Below are 12,107 nucleotides of genomic sequence, written 5' to 3' on the forward strand. Positions count from 1 at the left end.
CTTACGGACACGGCTTCGCTTGCTGCTCAAATCAGTTCATTCAATGCTCCGGATATCAACCCCGGTGCACTACTCACACTCGCTACACGCCGTTGCAGTGCATTCATCTCTTTACTTCAAGCACCTGCACTTGCTAACAACCCCTTGCCCCCTTAACAAGTCAACCTCCAAATCTGCCTCACAGGTGCAACCTCGACCTCTACAATCCGTACAATCTCACAATCCATGCACAATCCAACTTGCAGGGACCGAGAGGCGACCAAGGTATGGTGACAAAGACTACCTCAAACGGCTGAGGAACACATTCGTTCTCTATTGTCAATACACTTGCCATCTGTCGTCAGATCATTTCCCTAATTGTTGTAGATAATAATGTATTTATACAATATTTCAATATAATTATAAACTGTTATTTCAATAACAAATGGATATAAGGAAAATTTTATCTTATACATCTTATATTTATATGTTTTCCTTGTTAAAATAACAAGTATTATAATACTTAGCCATTTTGCAAGGTACACTTTAAGCACTTGTATATCTTAGTAAGTACTACAATTCTTATTATTCTTGACCAGAAAGTCAAGACTTTTTAATAGCTTTCTTAGCTTCTTATTACCTTCCTAAAACCCCTAGGTACACAATAAGCTCTTATACATAATGTAGAAAATATATATAATTTATATACATATAAGCTAATACAAAGTTTGAGATATTTTCCTGATGCAATGCTGGTTGTTTCTGCTTCATCGATTTGACCTGTAGGTTTACAATACTGTTGGCATACTTGCCTTACCTCACCTACAGGATAGCGACTACTGTATTAGACCGGGAAGCAGGTGGATCATACATGAAGAAGGACTGCTAAACAAATTGCACAAGCTACAGAACATTTTGATCCTGTTGGATGTGTTTGCTAAAATTCAATTTCATTGTTGATGCTGGTGCTCAAACTATAGCTGATACTCTGAAACCCCACACATACTAGTAGCTGAACAAGCCAGAATGTCTCTAGTGCAAAGGGCTGGACATAGCTACTTTGTGTCAAGAATCAGCAGTACTGCTGTGTAGCAGGAATTTTTAACCCACTACATGCATAGACAAGCTAAACAGGATGAAGGGAGACAGTGCTGATGTTTTTGCTTTCGGATTTTCACTTTATAAGATACCCGGATCAGCAATTCATTAATAGTTCTTTCTGACCTTGCCTTCATATGAGTTCTTACACACCACATACAGGCAGATGCAAGCTTGCTAGTACTATGGGAAGGATAGCAGTCTATTCATCATTACTTTGCATGATGCCATATCTAAGAAGCCGACTTAAAGGGCTCTTTCAGTCACCTATAAATATCTTATTCAAAGCAAAGTACTTTACAACCAGGACAATCCAGCAGTAACTGGTTTCTATTGGTCAGGAGAAAAGAATCCCGATTTGACCAAATTTGCAAGTTTTCTCGGACATATCCGATTTAATTATTTGCTACATATTTATTACAGTAAGCTGCTTCATGCAGAAATACCTGTACTTGGAAAGGAAACTTGAAAGGTCAATTAGTTCGATACTATATAGATTGGCTCCAATAGCAAGATGTCCAGTAGGGAAAGATGGAGTTAGAAGTGATAGTGACAGGCTAGTCAGACTTTGGGATGTGTGCTGCACCATTCAGTCCATTGAAGGCACCGCACAAGCGAACTGTCTTTCACAAGCAAAGTGCTAGTATATGAGCAAAGAGCTGCACAGATATAGAAGTGAAACAAGTTTGCTCAAGCGAAACTGTGTTGTATCTTTATAGATATAAATATAAAAAATGCACAGTACTGATGAAATTGTTGTGACTCCCGCTTTTCTGCACTTTCAACCATGAAGAGGTTGGATCGTCCCGTATTTAAATCAGAGCTTACTTCCGGTGATCCCGACAGTGTCGTCAAAAAGCAGAAATGGAAAAATAGAATACATGCTAAAGACACTGGCGACACCATGCCGCCACCATGTGAAGGCATTGTGGGCACTGAGGCATCAGATAATCATCAAGAGGATACAAAAACACATTCTGCAGCTAAAAATAGACAAAAGTATGTTGATGACTCTAATTGATAGAGAATGAGACTCTGAGCAACCTTTTAGACCAGAAAGGCAAGCAACACTGAGCCCGGACGATATAAATCACAGAGGTCGATGACACAATGGCGTGACTGGAACAATGGCATGTAGAACAGTTCGAAGTGTACCTTGACTACAATGAGATTAATAATATTATGCAATCTTGTGGCCATGGTAGTAGTTTTACACAAAAAAAGGCATGCCAAGACGCAGCGTAATGTGCTTTGAGCAATAGCTTGTGAAGAAAGTCTATGTGCAATGTGTCTAATAGAGACGTAAATCATTAGTAAAATGGCATTGTCCTGATTGCATTGCATAGATTTAAGTCAGAGACGCCAAAGGACGCGACAAATCACTACTACGTGTATAATGGTAGTCGTGAGAGAAAGAGATGCGAAAATAAAATATGACTGAGATCGAAATAATCGAAAATACTGAAAGACAAAAACGAAGCCGTAATCATAGTTCTAGCGAAGGAAGATCGAGGGATATTCAAGGCGAATATGAAACCAGGTATATGGTGTCTGAAGGCAAACTTTGCCGTCTGAAGTAAGAGCGAGACCAAGTAAAAGCAAAGTAGTCGAAGCGTCGAAGGTTCTAGATTCTAAAGGGTTTCTTGATAGCAGACGTAGCATCTCTAGTAGTAATCGAAGGTGAAGACAGAGTATCCGAGCGCTGTCGACGTTGAGGAATGGGCGGTAGAGGGTTTTGAGGTGGTGGGCGTGGCGGTGGAGAATTCTTGATGGGTTTAGTTGAACTTGATGACTTGCGTGCATGTCCAACAGAAGGAGGCCTTGGAGAAGAGACAGAAGAAGAACGAGATCGTCCAGTAGCAGTAGTAGATCCAGAGCTCTTGGTGTTCGCTGGATTCGAGATATCAGACAGACTTCTCCGCTTCGGCCGAGAGCCTTCGAGAGATCCAGCTGGAATAGCAGAGCACTCGGTAGATAGAGAGATGCTGAAAGAACGTACTCGCTTGCAGGTGGTGGTAATGCTTTTCTGATGCGTCAACCTAGCAGTGGCTGGTCCGCGACGAGCTTCAGACTTCGTCGTTACGGGTGGCGAAGGGAAACCATATGGAAGCCTGTCTATTGCACTCGAAGGCGTGATATTCGTTGACACTAACGTCGATCGTGCCCGCGAACAGTGCGGCTTGGAATGCTTCTTATTAGAGGGTGGACTGATTTTCACACTGTGACGTGAGGATAGTGTATGCAACTTAGGTGTCGATTTCTTCGCAACGCACCTGTCACCTCGTGGATTAACTGCTGTTGTCGACGAGGGCAATGACGATGATAGCGTATCTTGCTCGGCTTCTTCGATCACAGTCGGCATCCGGGCACAAGCAGTTGAAGGTGGTCGCATCCCTGGTTCCAACAGACTGCTCGTCACTGTATCTGAACGGCTGGGGTCGTGGTTAACGCTATCGGCATCCTCACAGCACACCATGTCAGAGGCTGCCTTATCGACAGTGGACATCGCACCATCCAACGCCTCGTCATTACCCACCACGCTGTCCGCAAACCACGAAGCAGGAGCAACCTCCACCGGTTCGACATCAACATCATCAGAATAGAATGACGGAGTGTTAGGATCACGTGAGAACGGATCGATCACTTCTGGATTAAAGAATAACGGCATCGGGTCGTGTTCAAAGAATAGCGGGGACTCTGGTCTAATCGCGGCTTCGCTCCAGAAAATGTCATCGTCGACCAGTTGCTGCATCTCACTGTACCTCTTCGTAAGCACGCCGTCCGAGTGCAGGCGCCTCAACACATTGACAAGTAACTCGCTTGCAGAGTTGTTGTCGCTTACGCTGAGAGGCGCGGATGAACTTGAATTCTTCAAACGAACAGGCCACCGGGAGAACGATTTCGATCGCAGTAACCCACAACCGTCCGAGTCAGCCGCAAGAGGCGATGGTAGAGCAGGTCGGTATGCCATCACAGACGACCGCTTCGCGGAACATCGAATCTCCTTCCGCATGCTCTCCTGTGTTATGGAGAGCTCCGGAGCATGGTAAGCGGGCATTGTCGCGCGATCGTATGAGCCAGAGTCCCTAGTAACTGGATTGAGAACGAGAATGCGAATGTCTGGGTCCCTCTGCATATCGACACGACATCTCCATAAGAATGCCCGTGCATCCTCCTTCGAGGCAAACATCGATCGCGATGGCTGCAAGTATCCCTTACGCGGATACGTCGGAGAGTCTGCATCGTCTCCTCTGTGAGTGGGTGGGGTATCGTTGTCCGAAACATCGGACATGCTGAATGCCGAAGTAAGATGGCCTATCGCATTCTGCTCTTCTTCGGCTTGAGCGAGCGAATACGTACCTCTTGTGTCGGTAGGTTTCATAGGGTTGACTAGGTCTTGAATGTTAAGCGAAGCAAAGGACGACGAGAGGGAGCCAGACAAGCCAGTCTCCGCCTCTGTCGTTGCCGAACGTTGAGTGAGATATTCTTCTTCTTCAAGGCAGTCAACCGACTGGAACTCAGTAGTCATCGCACGTGCTTCCGCACGGAAAATAATCTTATTGCTATGTGCGGAGTTGGTGAACATGACAAAGCAACCTGTGCAGAGCGAGAAGCAACGTACCATGATTCTTCCACATTTCCAAGCCCTTCAATAACTTTCTCCGTCAGGCCCGGTCCGTCGGAGCCTTTCTCGTCGTTGATCACGAAGATATCCCGCCTCGCCAGGTTTGCGTGCTGGCTGGTAGGATCATGATGCGCATCACTCTCTTTGTTGCAGTCTACAGTATCAATAAGTGTGGTATCGGCCTGGTAGGAACTGTCAGCCTATCGAGCATAGGGCTCGGAGGACTCAGCTTACCTCGACCGGATCGGTTACAAGTGTGGTGTCGGGTGAATGCTGCTCATCCGGATGGTGTAAGCCAACATCTGCATGGCCCTCTCTGAAGCGCTCTAAGTGTTCCGACGAGTATTGTGAAATGGATTGCGTCTCTGTACTTCCGAGGGTGAAATTCTGGGCTTCTGCGTGCTGCGCATCAATCTCACTATCGCCAAGAGTAGAAGAGGGAGTAAGTCATTACAACGAGACACGAACATGCTCGAGGTAATGAACACATACTGATTTGCTTCTGCGCTTCCAAAGGTTTCAACATCCGTCTCCGTCACCGCTGTCGCGCTGCGTGCATCGTCGTCGTCGATCACAAATATGTCACGCTTCGAGAGGCTTAACGACTGCCTAACAAGGGTATCTGCAACTTTCTCGTCATTGTTGTCTGGAGTATCAACGAGCGTGGTGTCGATCTGAAAAAAGGTGTTAGCCAGCCAAGTACACAAAGGGCTAGATGCACTCGTCTCACCTTGAGGTGACAGACCGTAATTGGGCTGGCAGTCATTCGGATCTCGTCATGACTCTTCACAGAATCTGGAGCGTCCCGAGTATCGTCCTGCGCATCTAATTCCGTCTGACTCGAATTGTCAGCATAGTAAACACAGAATACATTTGAACTCGCCTCACCTCGATGGAGCATGCTACGATCGTCATCAAAGATAATCGGTCCTTGTCCGGATGCTTGACATTATCCATTTCACGGAGCTCGTCAGGTATTCCTGGAGATTCTGAAGTCTCCTGAGCATCACTCAGCGCTTCAATATATCTGAGAATGATCTTGTCCGTCGAACGAGGAGTATCCGTAATGTCCATCTCTTTCATATCCCTAGGCCCGCGAATAGAATCAGGATTGAAAACAATTGCACCAGTGCCGAAGAGGAGGATAGGAGACGATATTGGACCGATGGGCGCTTTCTGACCTTCCGTGCCCTTCTCAAGGTCGGTGGACTGATTGCTTGATGTATCGGTGCGCAGAACGAATGAACGAGGCACAAAAGTTGGAGTTGGAGTTGGAGTTGAGACATTGGACTGGCAACGTTTGATGATGAAGCGGTAGACAATGAAGGCGAAGAGGATGAGAACGACAAGAGTAACGACGAAGATGAGAACGAAGGCGATGGCATGGTGTGACGAAGTGTGGGTAGACCTCTTGACGGCGGGAGTGGAAGCAGCAGTGGAGAGAGAGAAGAGGAGAAACATGATGAAGGCGAGGAGGAACATGGCGATAATGTTGCAAAGAGTGGGGTGTTTGGAAAATTTACGCGTCGGAGGGTGCTTGGGAGGCACAGATCTGAAGGCGAGCAGATACCGAGACGACTGTATTTCTGCCGACTCTTAAATGTTGCATGGCTGGGTACGGCTGGTACATCTAGCAAGGCTGGATATCGTGGTTCAGACCGTTAAGCATTGGCACCAAAGAGGCTGGCTAGCAGTTATCCTAAATAGAAAACTAGAATACTGGCTGACATGATTAGCTAGGTTCTAGAGTGCGCAGTCTATAGCTCAACTCACTCGTGCAACTTCAAAATAAATAGAGAACAACATTATCGACATCCTTTATAGTCGCGTTCACGATGGCGATATTTTATACATGATTGAGACTCGTTCATTTCCAGGCACGAAACTATGCCCTATCGAATATAGAAAGTTATCCTTGCCCTGAGTCCAAAATACGTATAAGTTGAGCTGTATGCAGTATATGCATGATTGGGAGGTGTTTTTCTTTTGTCCAACACGGATTCTGCCATGGATAGATTGCGGCCAGGATCATTCGTCGGTCTAGCATTTCCTATCCCACCTGCTAAGGGTCATCGCCCCAGTAGGATCGAGTCAAACGAGGAACAATCAGAGAGCTTAGCCATATGCAGCATTAAAATCATATATATGAAAAGCAGAATGTGAGAGGAGGTGTAAGACCCGAGTAAAACAAGAACGTGTTGAAGAATCAAGATGGACGATGCATAAACTGTTTGACGCGTCCAAGAAATTAACCGCGTTTCGGAGATTTAAAACCTTACAAAACCAGTAATGATCATATGCATCTAAAAAGGTCTAGACCATCTTCACCATCTTGGGCTCATAGCGTCGGCTGTATATGTACCTTCAAACTTCTTGGCTCCTTCAGTCTACGAGAATGTCAAAGATAGGTGGCATCGGTATCGAGGTTACAACATTAAGATTAATGTTGCTTTTTATTATATTCTTTGATTAATAGGCTGGATGTACAGTTACAAATATTAGCACACACATAATTAGATATATTTCATCACAAAACTGGAGTAGCTCCCAGTTATGTGTACTCATTCTTGTATTGCTCTAAGTCGGGTAATTGACAAAGGCATGAATAGATTATTACTGCATGAGTTGTTCCAATGATAGTTCACTTACACAACCAACTTGTATTGCGTTCGAGAGAATGGACTTGTAAACAGTATTTTAAGAGCTCTGAATAAACACAAACTACAGGAACTGAGGAATGCTAATGACTTGTATGATACACGCGTGACGCATATTTTCCTCCTCTAAATTTTATATAAGTAAACAAAATCAAATATTAATTAGAAATCTAATATTAGAACACAAATATAATGACTACCGAAATCATGATGAAATTTAATGGAAATCACTTTTAGCTACATATATCAAATTAACGAGTTGTCGGCAAATAAGATAGGCGCTTTAGACCACCTCCTATCAGTAGACCTATTAAAGCAATGTGTAAGTGCTGTGTGCTCTTATATTAGGAATTTACTTAACGTTGTTACAGCTTGGGCATTTGACCAGGCTTGATTCTTAAATTAGCACTTTAATTCTCATGCACATAGAGTCCCCGAGCCAAGATGGAGAGTGGGTTTCAAAATTTAATATAGATGGCAGTGAGAGTCGAGTCAAGAGCCAGTGTTAGACGCTGGTCTGTTGGTCGCGTGCTACGTCTATACTTTGATGAGGCGGTGGGAAGCATTGAGTTATTGAGGAGACAAATAATACTGGGCGCCGCACAATATACTTGATTATACATTTCGCGGGTCAGTACTCGGTACAACAACGCACGCTCAGCTTCTCATCAAGTCGTGAAGAAAGGCGCAGTAAAGAATCATAGTAGTACCCGGATAAAAAGTATAGAAGCTGTGCGATGTACCACACGGCATTTGCAATCTTTCGTGATTGACGCGTACAACGTATACGAGGATATGAGTTGTCACACCGAGGGGGGCACCAGAAGGAAGTTACAGGAACTCTAGCGGAAAGAAGCGACCGCATGTGCATCAGAAACTCGTTTCATGGTACTATTTTCTTACATTCTTCGATCCTGCTCTTGTCTTTTTTAGCCGCCGTAGTTTGGGGTGTGTGCAGTACATCGTATACCTAAACGCCGTGCTTGCCTAAAAAAAATCGCCGACGTCCGGAATATGGAAGCGCGATGTTATCAAGAAGCTGTACAATCGCGAGCGTTGTTTTTTTATCTTTGTCGATTTGAGGAAAGCGTCGGCCTCGGTAGGCGAGAGAGCGCATTCATATTCATAATATCTATATCGATTGATGATATATGAATAATGAAATAAGGAAGCTCGGAGCATTCTATGATAACTCACACTTCTTTGCAACATAGAATTAGGAACAATTAGTGTTTCGTTCAGTACTTGCCCCCTGTTAGATGAATCCATCGATTCCGAAGATCGCGAGCGCTTGTCGTTCTTTTCTTCTCTTTATACGCTTGGAAAGGTTCAGCGAAGGACAAGTAGCGTCGATCTTGATGTTGCTTAATCAGGTTATACAGCAATATCAACGCGTCTACTGGAATATGGAAGGCCAAAGGAGAGAGCACTGCAGACGCCCTGATTGACCTCGGTAATAGGCTTTACAAGCTACCTTGAAAGTGTCACTTTGTTTGGTGGTGAAACTTTGCTTTGGCTTTACTATACTTGATTTGGATGTGAAGAGTAGCAGTAGGTGTGGTGCGACGGTCCGTCCGTTGCATTCGGGGTGGCTCTCTTGAACCTAATTATCTGCACCTAAACTTGTCCACATTCAGTGATTCCGGCGGATGCACGCTAGATGTATCAGAATATCTCTTCGTTACGAGAGGTATTCTTTCACCGTTGCTAGGCCAAGAGAAACAATTGCATAGACCGGCTGCGAGAGTGAGCTGGAAGAAGAGCTCGACGAGCCAAAAGGGAGAAGGACGTTAATCCCCGAGAGAGGAATCCAGAAGGGGGGATATTAAAAGAATCGAAGCTGTCCGGTGCCAAAGGTATACAATAAAGCTCGCACAATTGTGTTTTGCTCGCGCGAAGTTCCAGGGCGGATAGAATCCAAAGTATTCGTGCAAAGACAAAAAGCATATACATCATTTGTCAGCGGTGGAGATGTGTTTAGCAGATGTGAGAGCAGAGACCCCAGAGGACGCGCGTGGTGATAGACTCTGCGTGCGTCTGCATTTTTGCACGGAAAAGCATGACAAGTGAGCCTCCGGGTGCGACCATTCGCAGCAACACGAGGCTGAGATTCTGCCATTTTATGCGCGTGGAGGGGAGATACTCTGCCTCATGTCTGGGCCAGGCGGACCATAAATCTGGAGATCAGACGACTGGGCGTGAATTGAGTGGACGTGGTGTGGATAAAGGGAATGAAACGTGTTTCTGAGAGGGACTGCGCTGGGATGACGGATGAGAGATGTTGCAGAGGAGGAATGCAAGGGAAATGGCGGGTGACCGAAAGAGGGAGTGGCAATGGGTCTGGCTGAGCAAGCAACGACGCTGACGGGTGACTGCTACTTTGCTTGGTGTTTCCTTTAATTGTCACATTAGTTTGATACTCACGCTCTCAGTCGACTCTCTTATTGTCCGTGCTGCTTCATTACCACCCGATCCGCAAACATTTCTCTTGCGCTCGCACCAACGAAGAGCCATGTGTCCAGAAGCATCTTCAACCCTTTCAGAGCAAAAAGACAAAAGCAACGGGAGAGCGCGGCTTCTCTTCGCCCTTTCCATTTCTTTTTCTCGCCCTGCATGCATTCGAGACAAAAGGCCGTGGATACGCGATTCGACAATTGGATGCGCAGGCGCTTGGAGAAGCTCTTGCACCGCCGAAGCGCCTTCCTGCGATGTCGATGTCCTTTCTACGTCAGCTCTCCCAGTTCCTGCACCTGCACATTGCCAGATCAGGGTCCGTCAATAGCCCGGCTCGGCAGGATTCCCTACGCGCCTCGAGAAACGCACAGAAAACTATAAAGTCCTCCATTTTTCTGACTAGGATGGCTCACCACTCCGCAAAGGCCTTTTGTTCCTTGCTCAGCCCTTTGAGCCTCCGACCCACCGCTCCCGTCGTCGTTTGCCTCCGTTGCGATCGTCTCCATCTCGATCCCACTCAACGCCATCTCCGCCTATACACTTTGAGTCAAGTCGAACACAATGGCAGCCGTCGCTTCCTACTATGCGAATCCGACCCCGTCGATGTACCCCCACCAATATGCTAAGCCTCGTGGACACCGTGTATGCGACACCTGCGGTGCCGTCGAGCTAGCTGGTCAACGGTTCCGTATGTGCGGTGGATGCATGATCACACAGGTACGTCTGACTCCACCGATTCTTAGTCCACACCGCCGCACTCCGACCTCCACTTCCGACTTTGGCTGACCACACCTTTGCATATGAAACAGTACTGTTCACAAGACTGCCAAAAGCGTCACTGGCCCGCACACAAGACCCTCTGCCAGCATACTTCGGGAATGCTCGAGTCCGCGAAGCACGATACAGTAGCGAATGCGTACTCCGAGGAGAATATCGCGAAGAACTTGCGCAAGTTCGTCTCCGCGCACCAGATGCTTCTTAGCTGGTCCGCGTTTCAAGCTCTCCAGCTCCGTCGTGTACCCGCGAACATCCGTTCCCTCGCACTTCACATTGACCTTCAGTATCGGAACCATGCCGATCCCGCCCGGAGGTAAAGCTTCTTCTCTACTACACTTCTTTCCACGTCTTCGAATTCGTTCTGACAGTTCTCCGCTGTAGATTCGTTATTTCTTCTGCACGTCTTGTCCAACGATCGCTTGTCGAGTCTTATGACCCACTCGTCGCGCAGGACATCCAGCGACGTGAAGAGCGTTGCCGTCGGTCCGGTGGCATCGGCGCAGCAGTCATCCTTATCCAATGCGGAGGAATGAGCCAAGTGATGCCCGTTGAATGCGATTCTCCGAGCCGTGTTCCCTGGGATGCGCGTGAGGACTGGGCCGAGATCCTAGCAAAATACACTGAAGCAGGGCGAGTTGACTTTCAACCGATCACCACCACTTCCCGAGGGTGAGTTTTATATACTTTATACGCATTTGCTTTCATCTTTTTGTTTTCATAAAAGCTGACTCGGAATGATTCTGTTTTGTTTGTGTAGGGTGATCTACGGATGAATAAGCGGCGCCATCATCATTCTGAATCTCATTCCGTTTTCCGGATAGAGTATCCCTTGGCATTGTATCATTCACATATCACGTTTCTCATTCTCATTCTTCTTTCTTGCATCTTCGTTCAGAGCGCGATGCACCGGCTTTGCACGCGCCTTTCTTTCTACATGACTCCGCCGTTTTTATGACTACTTCGTTTCGGTACGACTCGCCAACCTATCCCAGTTATCGCTGCATATTTTATTACCCTTCGGCAACTCACTTATGATGATCATCTTGTAATACCGTGTCTCCGACTCTCCGAATGAACTCGCATATCAACTTCGTTCCCGTATTCGTCGCATTTTCTCTTATTTCCTTTTTCTTTCTTGATCTCATTTTCCCCCTGTGTTATGTGTTGTTATCTACGATGCTACGTTTTCTTGTATACCATCCGACAATACACTTCGTTCTTGGAAATGAGGTTCATGGACGAGGTGCCACATTTGAATATTCAAGTCGATTTCAAGTAACAGGCCACGTGACATTCTCACGTCTGCCAGTGAAATTTCGAGCTCCGAAACGCGACGAATTTCGAGACACGCGTCGTACCCAAACCTCAGCGACTTTCTCTTTTTTACAATCGTGTCGTCTGTGCTTCGGTGTTCTGGTGCTAATATTTGCCGGCTTGTTCTTGTATGAACTAAGCTCCTCCTTCATGTCTTGTTAACATGTCCGCCTCGGTCTGGAATGAAAATGCTAGCGCTAATC

General features: G+C 46.2%; 2 protein-coding genes across 2 annotated transcripts; one reads left to right on the forward strand and one right to left on the reverse strand.

The window, feature by feature from the left end:
* Positions 1-2,701: 2,701 nt before the first annotated feature.
* Positions 2,702-6,184, reverse strand: FOMMEDRAFT_26245 (uncharacterized protein; the record flags this gene model as incomplete). Its single annotated transcript, XM_007263363.1, has 7 exons — positions 2,702-3,296; positions 3,351-4,640; positions 4,700-4,884; positions 4,937-5,120; positions 5,195-5,376; positions 5,433-5,537; positions 5,591-6,184. The coding sequence occupies 7 exons, from the start codon at positions 6,182-6,184 to the stop codon at positions 2,702-2,704; spliced, it is 3,135 nt and encodes a 1,044-aa protein (XP_007263425.1).
* A 2,601-nt stretch (positions 6,185-8,785) lies between these two features.
* Positions 8,786-11,799, forward strand: FOMMEDRAFT_17627 (uncharacterized protein). Its single transcript, XM_007263364.1, has 4 exons — positions 8,786-10,530; positions 10,623-10,903; positions 10,972-11,259; positions 11,348-11,799. The coding sequence occupies exons 1-4, from the start codon at positions 10,375-10,377 to the stop codon at positions 11,361-11,363; spliced, it is 741 nt and encodes a 246-aa protein (XP_007263426.1). The 5' UTR covers positions 8,786-10,374; the 3' UTR covers positions 11,364-11,799.
* The last annotated feature ends 308 nt before the right edge of the window (positions 11,800-12,107 follow it).

Source organism: Fomitiporia mediterranea (assembly GCF_000271605.1).
Source record: "Fomitiporia mediterranea MF3/22 unplaced genomic scaffold FOMMEscaffold_2, whole genome shotgun sequence".
Taxonomy (NCBI): domain Eukaryota; kingdom Fungi; phylum Basidiomycota; class Agaricomycetes; order Hymenochaetales; family Hymenochaetaceae; genus Fomitiporia; species Fomitiporia mediterranea.